Here is a 20,559-nt window from a genome sequence, read left to right as displayed (position 1 = left end):
TTGGATGAGATGTGGTGAGTGTGGAGGCCATTGGAGGACAGAAACCTCATTGTCCAGTGGTGAGATGATTGGAGCTTTGTGACATGGTGCATTATCCTGCTGGAAGGAGCCATCAGAAGATGGGGACACTGTAGTCATAAAGGGATGGACATGGTCAGCAACAATACAACTTCCACTCACTGGATATTTTCTCTTTTTCCCACCATTCTCTGTAATCCCGAGAGATGGTTGTGTGTGAAAATCCCAGAAATACTCAGACCAGCCCATCTGGCACCAACAACCATGCCACGTTCACTGCCATTCACTGGATATTTTCTCTTTTTTCGGACCATTCTCTGTAAACCAAAGAGATGGTTGTGCAAGAAAATCCTAGTAGATCAGCAGTTTTTGAAATACTCAGACCAGCCCATCTGGCACCAACAACCATGCCACGTTAAAAGTCACTTAAATCCCCTTTCTTCCCCATTCTGATGCTCGGTTTGAACTTCATCAAGTCGTCTTCACCAAGTTTAGATGCCTAAATGCATTGAGTTGCTGCCATGTGATTGGCTGTTTGTGTTACCATGTAATTGCACAGGTGTACTTAATAAAGTGGCCGGTGAGTGTATATTATGTATAATGTCCAACAATATACAATTCTTTTATTTGATATCCAGTATATTGTGTTCATTCATTTGTCACACTTTTCTATACCGTGTACTGCAATACAAATAGTGATTTTGTTCAGTTGGATGTATTTATGGGTTCCCGATAGTTATCAATAGAGTCACTTATATAAAAATAAATGTTTCTGCTTTCTTACATAGGATGATACCCAGGGTTACCATTTTAGAAGGTAGTATACTTTGCCAGTTCCCCACTATTTCTAAGTTCATAAACTTATTTGTTTCCAAAAATGACCCCATTCATGAACAGGTACATTGGCTAGTATCGGTATAAAAAAGGGAGAAAGGCTGGTGCCATGGAAGTTGGATAAAACATGCAGGTTTAAAAATCCAACGCATTTCAGCCATTGGGCCTTAATCATGATTAAATCCTGATGGCAGAAACGCGTTGGCATTTTAGACTGTTGTTCACCTGCATTAATAAAACAATGTTTTAGCAGACTTCCATGGCACCAGCCTTCCTCCCTTTTTTGCAGGGATTGTACATGGAGGTTTTCAGAGATTTCCCAGGCTGTGTGCCGTGTTCTTGAGGCTCACCAGGCATTACACAGGAGGTAGTAACTCGGATGTACCTGTTCCATTGACTGGTATATCTTAAAATAAGACTAGAAATTCCTTATGAATCCAAAATATGAACATCCTCAGCAAGTGATATGAAGAGAAAACAATCCAGTGATTCCTTACTTTGCCTTTTTTCCAGTAGACGAGGTCACTCATATTGATAAATGTTTCAGGGATGTAATCTGGGCCTTTAATAATGGAAATTGTTCTAGGCCAATAAAATGAAGAATTAACAAAATAAAAGTTCTGTAAAATAAGATCGGATGGAACTTCTCTTCTCTGATTAAAGTAGATATCACCACCGTATGGGTTCTGAAAATAATAATGTCTCACATATTTGTGCAGCTTTCCATGGAAGACATAAAGACACAGTTATACACAGTATATACAGATATAAGATAACAAAAAAAGACAGTCACTTCCAGCACTAAGGGGTTTTCTAAAGTGAAGGGCAACAGGGACATCGGTAGCTCAGGACTGGGTGGATGTGGATGCTGCCTTCCTCAGATGGGGTGATCCAATAGATACTAAATGTAACAAAATGTCCCACACTCCGCTTGAGTACTTTCATCATATACCGCTTCCTCCCAGTCTGAATATAGATATACATAGTTACATAGTTAGTCAGGTTGAAAAAAGACACAAGTCCATCCAGTTCAACCATAAAAAAAAAATAAAAAAAATCGTACAATCCAATATACCCAATATTATACCCACAGTTGATCCAGAGGAAGGCAAAAAACCCCAGCAGAGCATGCTCCAATTTGCTACAGCAGGGGAAAAAATTCCTTCCTGATCCCAGAGAGGCAATCGGATTTTCCCTGGATCAACTTTACCTATAAAATGTCAGTACCCAGTTATATTCTGTACATTTAGGAAAGTATCCAGGCCTTTCTTAAAGCAATCTACTGAGCTGGCCAGAACCACCTCTGGCGGGAGTCTATTCCACATTTTCACAGCTCTTACTGTGAAGAAACCTTTCCGTATTTGGAGATTAAATCTCTTTTCCTCCAGTCGTAAAGAGTGCCCCCTTGTCCTCTGTGTTGACCGTAAAGTGAATAACTCAACACCAAGTTCACTATATGGACCCCTTATATATTTAAACATGTTGATCATATCCCCCCTTATTCTCCTCTTCTCAAGAGTGAACAAATTCAGTTCCTCTAATCTTTCCTCATAGCTGAGCTCCTTCATGCCTCTTATCAGTTTGGTTGCCCTTCTCTGCACTTTCTCCAGTTCCCCGATATCCTTTTTGAGAACTGATGCCCAAAACTGAACTGCATATTCCAGATGAGGTCTTACTAATGATTTGAACAGGGGCAAAATGATATCTCTCTCTCTGGAGTCCATACCTCTCTTAATACAAGAAAGGACTTTGCTCGCTTTGGAAACCGCAGCTTGGCATTGCATGCTATTATTGAGCTTATGATCTACCAAAACCCCCAGATCCTTCTCCACTATGGATTCCCCCAGTTGTACTCCCCCCTAGTATGTATGATGCATGCATATTCTTAGCCCCCAAGTGCATAACTTTACATTTCTCAACATTAAACCTCATCTGCCACATAGACGCCCAATTAGACAGAGCATTGAGGTCGGCTTGTAAATTGGAGACATCCTGTAAGGACGTTATTCCACTGCATAGCTTGGTGTCATCTGCAAAGACAGAAATGTTACTTTTGATCCCAGACCCAATATCCTTTATAAAGATATTAAAGAGTAAGGGTCCCAGCACTGAACCTTGGGGTACACCACTGATAACCTTAGACCATTCAGAGTAAGAATCATTAACCACTACTCTCAGATATGACAACCACTAACAACCACAAAACAAGGCAATACTCGTTTGGTTGTTGAACATGAACTTTTTTATTGAAAAACACAGGTAATACTCCGGACAATCCCCCTTTGCATTCTGGGTGGGGTAGACTGTCCAATCAGCAGTGAGAGCTGTTGGAGGAATTCGCCCCCCACCAATTCAAACCACTCCAAGGAATTCTGGGTTCCACGGGCCCCCCACCCAAAGTGACTCCATCACACAAAAAAAAGAAAAAAAATGGAAGATGCGCACACCTAGTGCGTTACCAATGATGTTTAATAATAACATTCATAAAAAGAGGGTACTCACAAACAGCAACTGCGGCTGTTTCGGGGGTGCACCCCCTTCCTCAGAGCTGCGCCCCCGAAACACGCTAGCTTATACCCTGTAATGGTATATGGCACATGGTGTCTTACTGTGTGTTTTTATGGCACAATCCAGTTGCTGTTTGTAAGTACCCACTTTTTTATGAATTATATTATTAAATGGCATTGGTGATGCACTAGGCGTGCGCGCCTTCCATTTTTTTTATACAGATGTAGTGCCCACCAACTTGGGTGTGTGCTAATCAGTTAATTAGGATTAGTGTCAGGTAAAGTTGCCAGTGTTTTACCCTGTTGGTTTGAGCCTGGTTGGTTAATTTGGTTGGGAGAAGTAACAGAATAGGAAGGGGGGTGTCACCACCTGCATTCTGTTCTGATTGATGCCCTGTTCTTCCAGTGAGAGGTTCTGGAGGGAAAGTGGGTTGGGTGCAGGATGCAGTCAGTTTGTATGGGCTACCCTGGACCAATCATTAATTTGAATGGGCAAGGGTTAAGGCACATATAAATTGGGGATCACATGCTCCGGATGGAGGTGGTTGTTTTATTATTCTGGATCGTGAGAGAGGAAAAATGTAATGCTATCAGTGCTGGATAGCAGAACTTGAACCTGAAGGTCTGAGGGTTCAGAGACCTCAGTCCTGGATGGTTCATCACATTAAGTCACTAAAAGAAACTCCAGGAGCAATGGGCCAGACGTCACCGGCTGGGATGGTTCTGGACATGCAGAATGGGAAGTAGCTGCTAACAGGATGAAGTAGATTGGGGTGCGCCCGGACTTTTTCTGAACTGACCTGGGAGGATTGCAGGAGTCAAGATAGGCAGGTGAGGCCTGGTACTTCCAGCATTCACATATCAAGGTGTTTTTCAGAGAGGCACCGGTCAGTTCATTAAGGGAAGAGGATATAACTACTGATAAAGGAACCAAAGATTAAGAGGCAACTCATACTTCCTGGAGTCATAGACTGTGAATATTAAATAAGTTCTTTTCTAACGTGTTGCAAGGAAAAGAATAAAGTTCATGTTCAAATGTTACTGGACTGTCTGCTGATGTGATTTTTTGTGCAGGGGAGGAAGAATGGAGAGCCACTAACAGAAAGGTATGAACTAACAACAGCTCCCAAGGGAGTAGTGCTGAAATTAAAGGTTGTGTAAACAAATACAAAAGTGATAGAGTTGGATTCAAGTTACTAGGAGGTCATTCTATAAATATAAATTAGAATGACTGAATCAGAAGAATCCCATCCATCCAAGAGAAACAGAAGTATCTGGCAGCTGCACATGGAGTACATGACCCATTTCTGCCATGGCATCATGACCTATAGGAGATTTTATTGTCATACTTCGGAGTCTGTGGGTCGTTCTTAACCACATCCCATCTGGCCTATAGCACAATGACGGCCGGGCGGTGGTTTCATTATCCTGACTGGGTGTCATATGCCGTCCAGCAGGATAAGCCACTCGCACATGCCACTGAGGGCACACAGCGCGGTGATCGGTGGTGCGGTGTGTCAATCTGACATACTGGATTTCCAATCTTGGTAAATAGCCTATGATGTTCGCTCTTTACCATATGATCAGCTGTGTCCAATCACAGCTGGTCACATCGTAACCAGGAAGTGCCGGTTATCGGTTTTTCCTCTATTCACGCTGACAAGGCCGGTGACAAGGCTGGTGACAAGGCCGGTGACAAGGCCGGTGACAAGACCGGTGACAAGGCCGGTGACAAGGCCGGTGAGTGTATATTCACCCTTTTAACAATCTGGATAGGTATTATTACTTTGTATTAGTAAAATAATAAATTGACACATTTTAACCCTAACATCATGTTGTATTCTTCCTTAAAATGCCACATATAAAGGCCTGCTTGCCTATAAACTATTGTGTATATTTAAATTGCTGTCATACAGAACAATGTTATGGTGGTTATATATGGACAATGAGGATTGTGTTCAGGAAACATTCTACTTTCTTTGGATCTGATGCAGTGTGTGATGTAGAAGTGGAATCACGAAGCCTCATCAATGTTCCAGAATAAAGAGACATTTGCAGATATTAACATCATTGTTGCATTTTGTGAGCCGGACCACAGATAAGACAGTACAGCCGGCCCTCCTGTACCTGGCCCGGGCCCCACCAGTTTAGAAGGCACCTGCTGAGCAAGAGGACCAGCTGTACTGCCTTATTGCAGATACTGATTCTCTAGTTCCTCCCCCCTGCAGTGCAGCCGGATGGGGGGGAGGAGGGGGAAGAAGATGATTGGAGAAGAGGATCAGTGTCTGCAATAAGGCAGTACAGCCAGCCCTCCTTCTTAGCAGGTGCCCGGGTCCCCCTTTTGAATTGATGGCGTATTTACTGGCCCCTTCCCCTGCTCTTCATCCTGAAACATTCCCTTGTGTGCCTGCAGCACACTAGGGGATATTTACCAGCCCTTTCCTTTCCTGAATGAACACAGTGAGTGATCAGAACTCATCGCTCCTGTGTCCATTCATCATTGAAGCATGGAAAACTGTGTTTACTATGCTTCAGTTTGTGAATAACCTGGAAGACTCAGAGTGCTTCCTATTCATTCATTTGTGCAGCTGAGGCTACAGGGGAAGGGACTGAAGAATGTATGTCTGAATGTGAGACATCAGAGGTCTGTTTAGACCCCTTATATATCACCCCCCCCACACACACACACACAGACACACAAACACACACACAAATACACACACACACACACACAGGGCAGTTTAAAAAAAAGTAAGATAAATAAATAAAAAACATAACATTAAAAAAATCAAAAATCTGAATTTTTTTTTAATAAAAATGAAAGACTTAATCCCATGTGCTTTGTATTTCTACATGGCTGTGAAGCATTGAGACCATGTCATGTGTACACCCCTAGTCACTGCCTCTATCGCTAAAGGGGATAGCTGTTGGTGGGCGGTAAAAGCACAGCTCAACCATGGAGTTTTTACTGCACCCCCAACCTCACATGTGAGTGAGCCCTAATAACTTATTTACACAGGTACTCTGGCCGTGTAAATGAGTGGATTGTTCGTGCAGCTGGAGCCACCTGTTAGCCCCCATTCACACCGGTATGACTTGTCATGCAATTTGATAGGTCCAAATCTCATGACAAGTCGCACCCTATTGTCACCAATGGAACTGTTCGGTGCTGCACTAATTTGAAAGAAAAGGTTCCTGCACTATTTTTTGCGATTTCAGGTGTGAATTGCATACACATCTGTGCATGAAGTCGCACAGATGTCAGCCAAGTCGCACCTGAAGTCACACTGACCTTCACTTCAAGTGAAGCTGCATGATTTCAAAGTTGGACTCGGTGTGAAGGGGGCTCGCTCTAATGCCTCGTACACACGATCGGATTGTTCGCCAACAAAACCGTGGAATTTTGTGCGAAGGGCGTTGGCTCAAACTTGTCTTGCATACACACGACCAAGCAAATGTTGGCCAACAATTACGAACGTAGTGATGTACTAGATGTATGACGAGCCGATAAAAAGGAAGTTCAATAGTCATGCACCACACTTTGGGCTCCTTCTGCTAATCTTGTGTTAGTAGAAGTTTGGTGAGTGTCTTTTCACGCTTTTCAGCCCTGTGCTTTTCAGTTCGTTTCTGCTTTTCAGGTTGTGCTTGTCGGTTCATATCTGTTTTTCAGTGTGTGCTCGTCAGTTTGTTTCTGTTTTTAAGTGCGTTCTTTTTAGTTTGCTTCTGATTTTCAGGTTGTGCTTGTCAGGTCCTTTCTGATTTTCAGTGCGTTCTGTTGGTTTGTTCCGAACAGCCGTTCGTCTACTAGCCATGTGGTGTTCTCGTCGGAGAGATCGTGCTATTGTTGGGCTTGGAGTTATTGCTTTGACCTAAGTAAAGTCCAGGAACAGGGGGATGAGGAATTCTTGGACCAAGAATTGGTTGCTTAATCGTGACCAATTCTCTCATATGCCTTTGCTGGGGGAGCTCCAGGAGAATAATCCTGATTATTTCAGGAATTTTCTCCGGATGACGTACTCCTGATTTCACCGTCTATTGGCTTTGCTGTCCCCCTATATTAGTAAGCAGGACACATGCATGTGGCAAGCCATCACTCCCGAGCAAAGGCTCGTCGCTTATGTCAGAGTTATGGTATATAGAAAATCTGCCCTCCTCCTATATTCCAAACGCTGCGCTAATGGAAATAAAGCCTAAAACTGAGCTGCTGCTTAAAGTATATAAACCATATGTGCAAAAAATTTGATTCACCAAAATCTAGCCCCAACCAATAATGAATTCAAATAGCAGCGCTGAATAAACTTAAACTAAATAAACTAGTAATGATATTACATATAATCACTCCTTCCCACTCCTGTGCATCAAAACAATGTGATCTAAATCCACAAAAATTGTGAGCGTAACCAATTAAGTGAATAAAACATCTGTGTACATTAAAACATGTGTATATAAGGAGTTTAAAAATAAACAAGTGTAAAAAGAGTCCAAAAATATGTGATAAATCAATGTCCAATAATATTAATCCGTGACGTGATACAGTGTAGATCTTCACTTAAATACTCTTCCACCGCACATCTGTGACTGTGAATCCACTCCCCTTAGGGATGAGCTTCGTGTTCGAGTCGAACCCATGTTCGACTCGAACATCGGCTGTTCGATCGTTCGCCGAATTGCGAACGATATGGGCCGTTCGCGCCAAATTCGGCCCATAATTCACTGCGGCATCGCAGTGCATTGCTTGCTGATGATTGGCCAAGCATGCACTATGACCCGCATGCTTGGCCAATCACAGCGCCGCCTTAACAGAGAGCCATAATTGGCCAAAGCCAAGGAGGCTTTGGCCAATTATGGCTCAGGGGATTTAGTACACGCCCCACACTATATAAGGCCGCCTGCACGGCGGCCCTGTGCAGTGTGTTCCGGTGTGCTTAGAGAGAGAGAGAGAGACAGTGTCATTTCATTTGAGTTAGCTAGATTAGGCAGGACAGTCAGTCAGTTAGCTGCACTTAAAGTGTATTGTGTATATATATGCATCCCAGGTGTTGCATATATATATATATATATATATACACTGTAATCAGTTTAGCTAGATCCGTTCCTGTTATCTTCTAGACTATTTACATTTAGTGCAGTGCGTCCTGCTCACAGTGTTCAGCTAGATCCGTTCCTGTTATATTCCTACTGACAGGCAGGCTTGTCTTGTTACAGTATTTTGAAGAAAATTACTGGTGTTCTTTTGATCCTATTAGTACCACAGTCAGGCAGCTAGACTATTTACATTTAGTGCAGTGCGTCCTGCTCACAGTGTTCAGCTAGATCCGTTCCTGTTATCTTCTTACTGACAGGCAGGCTTGTCTTGTTACAGTATTTTAAAGAAAATTGCTGGTGTTCTTTTGATCCTATTAGTACCACAGTCAGGCAGCTAGACTATTTACAGTTAGTGCAGTGCGTCCTGCTCACAGTGTTCAGCTAAACCTACAAGTTAGTGGGATGCGTCCACCTCACAGTGTTCAGCTAAACCTACAAGCTAGTGGGGTGTGTCCTGCTCACAGTGTTCAGCTAGATCCGTTTCTGTTATCTTCTTACTGACAGGCAGGCTTGTCTTGTTACAGTAAATACAGCTACCTGAAGAAAATTGCTGGTGTTCTTTTGATCCTATTAGTACCACAGTCAGGCAGCTAGACTATTTACAGTTAGTGCAGTGCGTCCTGCTCACAGTGTTCTGCTAAACCTACAAGTTAGTGGGGTGCGTCCTGCTCACAGTGTTCAGCTAAACCTACAAGTTAGTGGGGTGCGTCCACCTCACAGTGTTCAGCTAAACCTACAAGCTAGTGGGGTGCGTCCTGCTCACAGTGTTCAGCTAGATCCGTTTCTGTTATCTTCTTACTGACAGGCAGGCTTGTCTTGTTACAGTAAATACAGCTACCTGAAGAAAATTGCTGGTGTTCTTTTGATCCTATTAGTACCACAGTCAGGCAGCTAGACTATTTACAGTTAGTGCAGTGCGTCCTGCTCACAGTGTTCTGCTAAACCTACAAGTTAGTGGGGTGCGTCCTGCTCACAGTGTTCAGCTAAACCTACAAGTTAGTGGGGTGCGTCCACCTCACAGTGTTCAGCTAAACCTACAAGCTAGTGGGGTGCGTCCTGCTCACAGTGTTCAGCTAGATCCGTTTCTGTTATCTTCTTACTGACAGGCAGGCTTGTCTTGTTACAGTAAATACAGCTACCTGAAGAAAATTGCTGGTGTTCTTTTGATCCTATTAGTACCACAGTCAGGCAGCTAGACTATCTACAGTTAGTGCAGTGCGTCCTGCTCACAGTGTTCTGCTAAACCTACAAGTTAGTGGGGTGCGTCCACCTCACAGTGTTCAGCTAAAGCTACCTGTAGAAGGTTGGTGGTGTTCTCATACTACAGGCAGGCAGTTGATTTTGCTAGCTGCAGTATCAGTACATATATATATATATATATATGTCTGGAAGGCCAAGAAGGAGAGGCAGACAGTCACAAGCCAATAAGAGAGGGCAAGCAGGCTCTGTGTCTCGTGCTGGTCGTGGAGACGGTGCATCCTCATCAGCACGTGGCCATGGGACATGCTTGGCCTTTTTTTCGGCAGCTGGCCATGTTGAGCCGCAACATGCGGAAGACTTGGTCGAGTGGATGACCAAGCCGTCCTCATCCTCCTCATCCTCTCTCACCCATGCCCAGGGTACTTTGTCTGGCAAAGCAGCGGCCTCTTCCCTCGGCTCAATGTCATCAGTGACTCCTTCCCTAGCCCCACCATGTCCTCCTGAGGAGTTCCTCGAACTGTTTGACCACAGTGTTGGGTACATGCTCCAGGAGGATGCCCAGCGTTTGGAAGGCTCTGATGATGATACTGAGCTCGATGAAGGCAGTAACACGAGCACGGACAGAGGGGGTGCCCAAGAAGGAAAGCAATCTGGCAGTCATGCTCCCCCTGCTGCAGCATACTGCCAGGTTTGCTCCAGTGATGAGGAGGGAGGGGATGATGAGGTCACTGACTCAACGTGGGTGCCTGATAGGAGAGAGGAGGAGGAGGAGGAGGAGGAGGCGGCACATCACCAACGAGGCAGGATGCCCTCCAGGGGCCAGCCTAAGGGCAGCACATTGACTGCATCACACCCCAAAGCTCCACATGTGCAGGGCGCTGCAGTCTCTGCGCGTTATTCAAAAAGTTCTTTGGTGTGGGCCTTTTCTGAGATGAGTGCATCAGATCGCACCGCTGCTATTTGCAACATATGTCTCAAGCGTATCTCGCGTGGCCAAAACATCTCCCGCTTGGGTACCACATGCTTGACCAGACATATGTTGACCTGCCATGCAGTTCGTTGGCAAGCGTATCTAAAAGACCCACACCAAAGAACAAAGAGGACCTCTGCTTGCTCCTCATCAGCTGAGATTTCCAACCCCACTAGACCTTCAGTCCTCTCTGAGACCTACACTGAGAGGAATGAAGGTGTAGAATTAGGTGTGTCACAGCCACGTACTTGTGGGCAATCTGATTTTGGTACACCGACGTCAGATTGTACCAGGCAAATTTCCCTGCCCCAGCTGCTGCACCGCCGAAAGAAGTTTGCTCCCAGCCATCCACATGCCCAGCGGTTGAATGCTAGCTTGGCAAAATTGCTAGCACTTCAACTGCTGCCTTTTCAGTTGGTAGACTCTGCCCCCTTCTGTGAGTTTGTGGAATGTGCGGTTCCTCAGTGGCAGGTACCCAAACGCCACTTTTTCTCACGGAAGGCGATTCCGGCTCTCTACCAGCATGTGGAAGGCAATGTCCATGCCTCGCTGGACAGGGCCGTCAGCGGTAAGGTGCATATTACCGCTGACTCATGGTCCAGCAGGCATGGACAGGGACGTTACCTAAGTTTCACGGCGCATTGGGTGACTCTGCTGGCAGCTGGGAAGGATGCAGGACAAGGTGCAGTAGTGTTGGAGGTTGTTCCGCCACCACGCCTCCAAAATGCTAATGATTGTGACACACCTCTCTCCTCCACCCCCTCCTCTTCTTCTTCCTCCATGGCCTCTTCCTCGGAACCAGCGGTGCTCTGTAGTCGTTCAAGGGGCTACGCAAGTACGCAGGCCAAAAGATACCATGCGGTGCTTGAGCTGGTGTGCTTGGGGGACAGGAGCCACACTGGGGCAGAGGTTCTGTCAGCTCTGCAGGGGCAGGTTCAGAGGTGGTTGATGCCACGCCAACTTAAGGCAGGAATGGTGGTTTGCGACAATGGCACCAACCTCCTCTCTGCCCTCCGACAGGGACAAATGACCCATGTGCCCTGTTTGGCTCACGTCCTTAACTTGGTGGTGCAGCGGTTCTTGGGCAGGTACCCGGGCTTACAGGATGTCCTGAGGCAGGCCAGGAAAGTCTGTGTGCATTTCCGCCGGTCATATAATGCCAGTGCTCGGCTGACGGACCTCCAAAAGGAGTTTAACCTGCCCAAGAACCGCCTAATCTATGACATGCCCACCAGGTGGAACTCAACGTTGGCCATGCTGCAGCGGCTGCACACGCAGCAGAGGGCCATCAATGAGTACCTGTGCGACTATGGCACCAGAACAGGGTCAGGGGAGCTTGTTTTTTTTTCCCCATGCCAGTGGGCCATGATCAGGGATGCATGCACTGACCTGTCACCATTTGAGGAGGCCACGAGGAGGGTGAGCAGTGACAGTGCATGCATCAGTGACACTGTCCCCCTTGTCCACCTGTTGGAGCACACGCTGCGTGGAATAATGGACAGGGCACTTGAGGCAGAACAGAGGCAGGAAGAGGAGGACTTCCTTAGCTCTCAAGGCCCCCTTTATCCAGACAGCGTTCCTGCGTGCCCGCCGATCACACAGGAAGAGGACGAGGAGGAAGAGGAGGAGGAGGAGGAGGAAGATTGTGTCAGTATGGAGGTGGAGCCTGGCACTCAGCATCAGCAGCAGTCTTTAAGGGATCAGTCCCAAGAAACCCATGGACTTGTACGTGGCTGGGAGGAGGTGGCTGCGGACCATGTCGTCCTTAGTGACCCAGAGGACTCCGCACCGAATGCCTCAGCAAACCTACGCTGCATGGCCTCCCTGATCCTACAAAGCCTGCGTAAGGATCCTCGTATTCGTGGTATCAAGGAGAAGGACCAATACTGGCTGGCAACCCTTCTTGATCCACGTTACAAGGGTAAGGTTGCGGACCTTATCTTGCCATCGCAGAGGGAGCAGAGGATGAAACATCTTCGGGAGGCCTTGCAGAAAGGTCTGTGCAACGCGTTCCCAGAGACTGGGAGGTTACAAACTCCTGTTTCTGGACAACGTGTTGCTGAGGCTTCGGTCAGTCAAAGAAGGAGCGGTGGAGAAGGTGGCCGTCTGACCGATGTGTTCAGACAATTTTTTGGTCCGCAGCCCCAAGGTATGATCGGTTCCAGCAACCATCGCCAGCGTCTGTTTTACATGGTGCAGGAATACCTAGGGGCAAGATCAGACTTGGACACCTTTCCCACCGAAAATCCTCTGGGTTACTGGGTCTTGAGGATGGATCACTGGCCAGAGCTTGCACAGTATGCAATTGAGCTACTGGCCTGTCCTGCATCCAGCGTTCTTTCGGAACGCACATTCAGTGCTGCTGGAGGCGTGGTAACTGATCACAGGGTGCGTCTGTCCACTGACTCGGTCGATCAACTGACCTTCATAAAAATGAATGAGTCTTGGATCACTACCAGCTACCAAGCACCTGATGCTGATGTAACCGAATAATTTTTTTTGAAATCTCAGATCCCTTCAAAGACTGCCTATGCTGATGCTGAGTGACTATCCCTGAGTAATTATCCTCTTCCTCCTCAATCATCACGCTGATAGCTTGTAAGAGCATTTTTGGTTCTGGGCACCACCACCAGTGCCTAAGGCACAATTTTTCAGCCCCTGAAATTTTTGATGTAATACTTTGCAGCAAGGCTCGTTCCTGCATTCCAACTAGAGTGTCTGTAAAGGGGTTGCAGTGTTGTGGCACCAGCACCAGTGCCTAAGGCCCAATTTTTCAGCCCTTGTTTAACAGGGGCATGTAATTACAATTTTTGATGCAATACTTTGCAGCAGGGCTCGTTCCTGCATTCCAACTAGAGTGTCTGTGAGGGGTTGCAGTGTTGTGGCACCAGCACCAGTGCCTAAGGCCTAATTTTTCAGCTCCTGTTCAACAGGGGCATGTAATTACAATTCTTGATCTAATATTTCACAGCAGAGCCCTGTGAGTGCTTACAGTGTTGTGGCCACAGCAACACCTAAGGCCCAAATTTCTGCTGAGTATATAGGGCAGGACCCTACTTTCAAACAACTAACTTACAAACGACTCCTACTTGCAAACGGAAGGAGACAACAGGAAGTGAGAATAAATCTACCCCTAGGAAGGGAAGTTCTCTCCTGTAAGAGTTAATATGGGAAAAACATTTCTCCTTTCCACTGATGCTTTCCAATCCATTGGGACAAAAAGTGAGGTGAAATCTTCTGAAGAGGAGGAAAGACAGCAAAACAAATGTCACAGGGGTGATAACCCTTCCCTATGTTTTCCAAAAAGCTTAAAAAAGATTTTTTTGCTGGAGCTAAACACGTTAAAAATGTACCCGTTCAAAATTACAAACAGATTCTACTTAACAACAAACCTACAGCCTGTATACTGCTGTTCAGAGTATATAGGGCCTGGTGGCCCTACACCTTTCCTTATTTTAATTTGGGTGTGGGGTTCCCCTTAATATCCATACAAGACCCAAAGGGCCTGGTAATGGACTGGGGGGTACCCATGCCGTTTGTCTCACTGATTTTCATCCATATTGCCAGGAGTCAGGACCCGACATTACATTAAACCCGCAAGCAGTTTTAAATGAGATTTTTTCCTTTAAAAATGACATTTGGTGCAGGGACTGTTCTAAACACGGGAAACACGTGTCACTTTACAGGCTACTATAGACACCCCTCAGGTACAATATTTAAAGGAATATTTCACTTTTTTTTTTTTACTTTAAGCATCATTAAAATCACTGCTCCCGAAAAAACGGACGTTTTTAAAAGTTTTTTTTGCATTGATACATGTCCCCTGGGGTAGGACCCGGGTCCCCAAACCCTTTTTAGGACAATACCATGAAAATTAGCCTTTAAAATGAGCACTTTTGATTTCGAACGTTTGAGTCCCATAGACGTCAATGGGGTTCTAACGTTCGTGCGAACTTTCGGTCCGTTCGCAGGTTCTGGTGCGAACCGAACCGGGGGGTGTTCGGCTCATCCCTACTCACCAGCTCCTTTCGCCCACACTCTTGTGTTTAGGCTTTAAAGCTTTGTCCCACACAGAAGGGGGAAATTAATGGCCTCCAATGGTTCACCTTTACATATCCAGAGTGTAATAGTGAGGAGCTCTCTCCACATGAAAAAAACAAAGTGATCCAATAGTGCAATAACGTAATGATATTTATTAAAATAACACTCTCCTCCACCATTAACTCACATCTTTAAAATTCACTTCAAGCAAAGAAGCACAGCACAGCAGACTGCCACAGCAATAACTCCAAACAGTAAAACCAGCGTATGGTGGTCACGGCGGACCCAGGTACTGCGCTCTCTGATACCAGTCTCACTCGATCCCTGGTGTTCCTTGGACCCGCTTCCCCACTTCCTCGTATGGCGCTCTCCATCACAGCGTCCTACGTCATACGTATTCGATTGCCGTATAGCCAGGCCCCGACATGTTTCGTCACGAGGACTTAATCATGGGATTGGCTATACGGCACAGCAATCATTCCTTTATACCTTCCACTCCTATTACGGGCGGAAATGACATTCCTGCGCCTGCGCACTCCCTGTGTCCCTCCACTCCTCGCACAATAAATCAATGTTACAATGTAATGGAGCACTTAAGACTCAGTTAACCATAATGTCAATATATATACCGGAACATTTATTCAGATAACACTAGTCTGTAATATAATGGAGATTTCTCCCCCACACATAAAAAAAGCGGGCTTTACTCCCTCATGTAAATTAAAACTAATTTAAAACTGAGAGATATCACTCTCTTAAACAAGTGGTTAGATATAAATGAATACACAAAATTTTGCTGCCATGTCGTAGGAAAAATCTGTAACATTAGCCCATTAAATCATACTAAATCAAAGCTGCAAAAAAAAAAAAAAAAATATTTTACAATCAAGGAGGGGAACGGTCATTCTCTAATTCTTACTAGCAAACATTTATGCTTATATAAATAAACCATGTATTCTCCTCACTTATCGAAATTCATTATTACTTTCTAAATGAACATTTAACTAGATACTTAGGGGGTATAAATAACGGCGTGTCACCTAAAGTACCATACATGACTACATCTACACCCTGATCTCATCATCTTCTCCTGCTTAGTACATCAAATTCATAGGGTCCCCTACTTTTGATTACTCACCCAAGATCAATTTCTCCTAATCCTACCATTAGGAGATTATTATAAAGTAGGACTCACTGCATCATGGGAAAGGGGGGGAGGGATTTGGGAATTGGATTTAATAATTATTAATGAAGCAGTTAAGATCCAACTCTATGTTTAGGCCTCTCGGAAAAAGACATTTTAACAGGAAAATCCATCGAGTCTCTCATTGGGATAAGTCCCTCATCCGATTTGAGCCCCTCCAGGTCGGGTATACAATATCAATCCCACAAAACTGAAGAAGACTAGGGTCCTGATCATGTTTTTCTTTAAAATGGAGGGACACACTGTGATGTTTAAATCCATTTCTAATGTTGGATATATGTTCAGAAATTCGCACCTTTAGAAGTCGCTTAGTGCGCCCAACATAAAATAGACCGCAGGGGCACCACATCAAATACACCACATATGATGAATTACAAGTGATGAACTCTCTTATTTCAAAGGTCTCATTTTCATAATTAGTGATGCTCTTCATTCCTGACGCGCAGAAGCGTTTTTTGCGACAGGCCTTGACCTTCTGCATGTCACACAATTATTTTTGGTGGAATGGGCACTTCTTCTCTCAACAGGTTGGCGTGGCTATGGGAGCTAAATATGCTCCCAGCCTCGCCAACCTGTTTATGGCTGAGTGGGAGGATAGGTATGAGTTTAGTAGACGATTGTCCCAGCTCAGGCTTTACCGGAGATTCATAGACGACCTCCTATTTATTTGGGAGGAGTCTAGGGAATCTTTGGATGAAAAAAGAAAAGAAGAAAATGAAGAAGAGAAGAAGAGAAGAAAAGAAGAAGAGATGAAGATGAAGAAGATGAAGAGAAGAGCGGGAGCCTCCCCCCATGCCATGGGTGCGGAGCGGCCTGAGGAGAAGAAGATAGAAGACGCCGCGGAGGAGATGCTGGACGAGAATGCCGGAGGAAGAACCAGAAGAGCCAGAAGAACCAGAAGAAAAAGATGAAGGAAGATAGAAGAAAGAAGAATCATTTAAATAAAGGAATTGTCAAAAACTGTCTCTTGTCATTTTTAACATTTTTGACAGTTTTTAGTGAAATGGTAGGGGTACTTTTGTACCACCTTACCATTTCACACAGGGGGGAGGGCCGGGATCTGGGGGTCCCCTTGTTAAAGGGGGCTTCCAGATTCCGTAAGCCACCCGCCCGCAGACCCCCACAACCACCGGCCAGGGTTGTTGGGATGAGGCCCTTGTCCTCATCAACATGGGGACAAGGTGTTTTGGGGGGCTACCCCAAAGCACCCTCCCAATGTTGAGGGCATGTGGCCTGGTACGGTTCAGGAGGGGGGGCCGCTCTCTCATCCCCCCTCTTTTCCTGCGGCCTGCCAGGTTGCGTGCTCGTATAAGGGTTTGGTATGGATCTTTGGGGGGACCCCACGCCGTTTTTTTTTTTTTTTTGTCGCGGGGTTCCCCTTAAAATCCATACCAGACCTGAAGGGTCTGGTATAGAATTTAGGGGGACCCCCACGTCATTTTTTTTTTGTAATTTTGGCCGGGTTCCCCTTAATATCCATACCAGACCTGAAGGGCCTGGTATGGAATTTAGGTGGACCCCCCAGTCATTTTTTTTTTAAATTTTGGTTCGGGGTTCCCCTGTGGGCAATAGTATGGTAGGATTGCAATAGCCGCGAGTAGTTTTAAATGGGTTTTTTCCTTCGAAATGTCATTTTGCTGTCAGACTGTTCTAAACACAGGAAACATGCGCCCTTTTACAGGCATACTATAGACCCCCCAGATACAAAATTTAAAGGGATATTACACTTTTATTGTTTGACTTTAAGCATTATTAAAATCACTCAAAGTTTTTAAAACTTTTTTTGCATTGATCCATGTCCCCTGGGGCAGGACCCAGGTCCCCAAACACTTTTTATGACAATAACTTGCATATAAGCCTTTAAAATTAGCACTTTTGATTATTCATGTTCGTGTCCCATAGACTTTAACGGTGTTCGCGTGTTTGAACAAACTTTTTTCCTGTTCGTATGTTCTGGTGCGAACCGAACAGGGGGGTGTTCGGCTCATCCCTACCCCCTAAGTATCTAGTTAAATGTTCATTTAGAAAGTAATAATGAATTTCGATAAGTGAGGAGAATACATGGTTTATTTATATAAGCATAAATGTTTGCTAGTAAGAATTAGAGAATGACCGTTCCCCTCCTTGATTTTAAAAAAAAAAAATTTTTTTTTTTGCAGCTTTGATGTAGTATCATTTAATGGGCTAATGTTGCAGATTTATCATACGACATGGCAGCAAAATTTTGTGTATTCATTTATATCTAACCATTTGTTTAAGTGATATCTCTCAGTTTTAAATTAGTTTTTATTTACATGAGGGAGCAAAGCCCGCTTTTTTTATGAGTGTGTGGGAGAAATCTCCATTATATGACAGACTAGTGTTATCTGAATAAATGTTGCGGTATATATATTGACATTATGGTTAATTGAGTCTTAAGCGCTCGATTACATTGTAACATTGATGTATGGTGCGAGGAGTGGAGGGACACAGGGAGTGCGCAGGCGCAGGAATGTCATTTCCGCCCGCCGTATAGCCAATCCCATGATTAAGTCCTCGTGACGAAACATGTCGGGGCGTGGCTATACGGCAATCAAATACATATGACGTAGGACGCTGTGACGGAGAGCGCCATACAAGGAAGTGGGGAAGCGGGTCCAAGGAACACCAGGGATCGGGTGAGACTGGTATCAGAGAGCGCAGTACCTGGGTCCGCCGTGACCACCATACGCTGGTTTTACTGTTTGGAGTTATTGCTGTGACAGTCTGCTGTGCTGTGCTTCTTTGCTTGAAGTGAATTTTAAAGATGTGAGTTTAATGGTGGAGGAGAGTGTTATTTTAATAAATATCATTACGTTATTGCACTATTGGATCACTTTCTTTTGTTATTGGATCACTTTCTTTTTTTCATGTGGAGAGAGCTCCTCTCTATTACACTCTGGATATGTAAAGGTGAACCATTGGAGGCCATTAATTTCCCCCTTCTGTGTGGGACAAAGCTTTAAAGCCTAAACACGAGAGTGTGGGCGAAAGGAGCTGGTGAGTTTATTAACCTAAGGGGAGTGGATTCACAGTCACAGATGTGCGGTGGAAGAGTATTTAAGTGAAGATCTACACTGTATCACATCACGGATTAATATTATTGGACATTGATTTATCACATATTTTTGGACTCTTTTTACACTTATTTATTTTTAAACTCCTTATATACACATGTTTTAATGTGCACAGATGTTTTATTCACTTAATTGGTTACACTCACAATTTTTGTGGATTTAGATCACATTGTTTTGATGCACAGGAGTGGGAAGGAGTGATTATATGTAATATCATTACTAGTTTATTTAGTTTAAGTTTATTCAGCGCTGCTATTTGAATTCATTATTGGTTGGGGCTAGATTTTGGTGAATCACATTTTTTGCATATAAAGGCTCGTCGCTACCTTGCGGTACTTAGCGACGGGGAGAAGATTGCAGGACCTCAAGTTCACGACTGGGATCTCCCCCCAGACTGGGAATCATGATTCCAGAGACCTGTTCTGCTATCATTCAGGTCCTGCAGAAGGACTATATTAGGGTAAGTTTTAGCCTTTAACATCACATTGTATGTATTTAATGTTTGCTAATGTATTGGATTAATTTCTTCATTCCATAATTACCATTATTGTAATATGCTGTGAATATCCTCTTTGTACTCATGCATGCTGTAAGCTTTTAATGCTCCTTTTTTGTCCTTCATGCATATTTGCCTTCACTAACCTCCCCAGCATGCTATCCTGGGCCCATACACACCTAGCCTACTAACTTAACAATGTATTTTGTCAGCTACATTTTAGTGCTTACCCTAAACACCCCTAGAAATGTGCCCAAATGTTATTGTTGTCCTTAAATTCAGGCAGAGTGCAAGAGGCTATTTTTTTGGGGCCCAAACTCATTTGGAACCCTCCCTCCCCCCAACGGCTAAGTCAACCGATACCAATACTCTGCTGACTTTTCCAAACCCATACACAATATACCTCTTTTGTGGTCATATTTATGGATGAATTCACCAAAGCATGTAGTTCAAGGGCCTGCCTGAATACTTTCAAATGGTACTGTTGAAAGTTTTGGTCTCCTATTATCTTGATTGGTAATTTCAGAATGTAAAAATGTGCTTCAATTTGGACAGTGTGTATCCATATTTTTGTATTATGACACTTCTTACCTCTCCAGTGGGCTGCCAGTAGTGTAAGTAAGGAGGGGCTGGCCAAAGTAACACACATTATTTATGCATTCAGCTCTCAAGGAAGTGGAGAGGGTTACCTGTCCAAAACATCTACCCACCCCCCCACCATAAAATGTTTCCAATGGGCCACCAGAGGGGGTGAGGAATCTGATAAGTTGACCTCATACTTTTGTCTTTAAATATTAATTTCAATAAATGTTATTCTTATGTTGGCCAAGAATGTTTTTGTCTAATCTGCTTGCAATGTTATGTGCAAAAGTACTAATTATTGTTTTCTTGTTTGACTCCACAGTTTCCTTCAAACCCACAGGAATGGCAGACTATGGCTCCCCAGTTTCAGCACCAGTGGGATTTTGGTGGTGGTGCTATTGATGGGAAGCATGTGAGGATCGTCCCACTACCCAACTCTGGCTCTTATTACTACAACTACAAGGGCTTTTGTAGTATTGTCATGTTGGCGGTAGTGACGGCCAATTATGAGTTTATCTACCTGGATG

General features: G+C 44.5%; 1 protein-coding gene across 1 annotated transcript in view; it reads right to left on the bottom strand.

Moving 5' to 3' along the window:
- The window catches only part of LOC141126440 (vomeronasal type-2 receptor 116-like), a 126,358-nt gene that overhangs the window by 39,115 nt on the left and 66,684 nt on the right, over positions 1 to 20,559 (bottom strand). Inside the window, exon 4 of the mRNA XM_073612380.1 lies at positions 1,350 to 1,571. Within this exon, the coding sequence (XP_073468481.1) occupies positions 1,350 to 1,571 (222 nt within the window). The remainder of the gene's footprint in view (positions 1 to 1,349; positions 1,572 to 20,559) is intronic.

The sequence above is a fragment of the Aquarana catesbeiana genome, linkage group LG02, assembly GCF_042186555.1.
Source record: "Aquarana catesbeiana isolate 2022-GZ linkage group LG02, ASM4218655v1, whole genome shotgun sequence".
In the NCBI taxonomy this organism is placed as follows: domain Eukaryota; kingdom Metazoa; phylum Chordata; class Amphibia; order Anura; family Ranidae; genus Aquarana; species Aquarana catesbeiana.
Note: the sequence above shows the minus strand (reverse complement) of the source record. Positions and strands in the feature narration are given on the sequence as shown.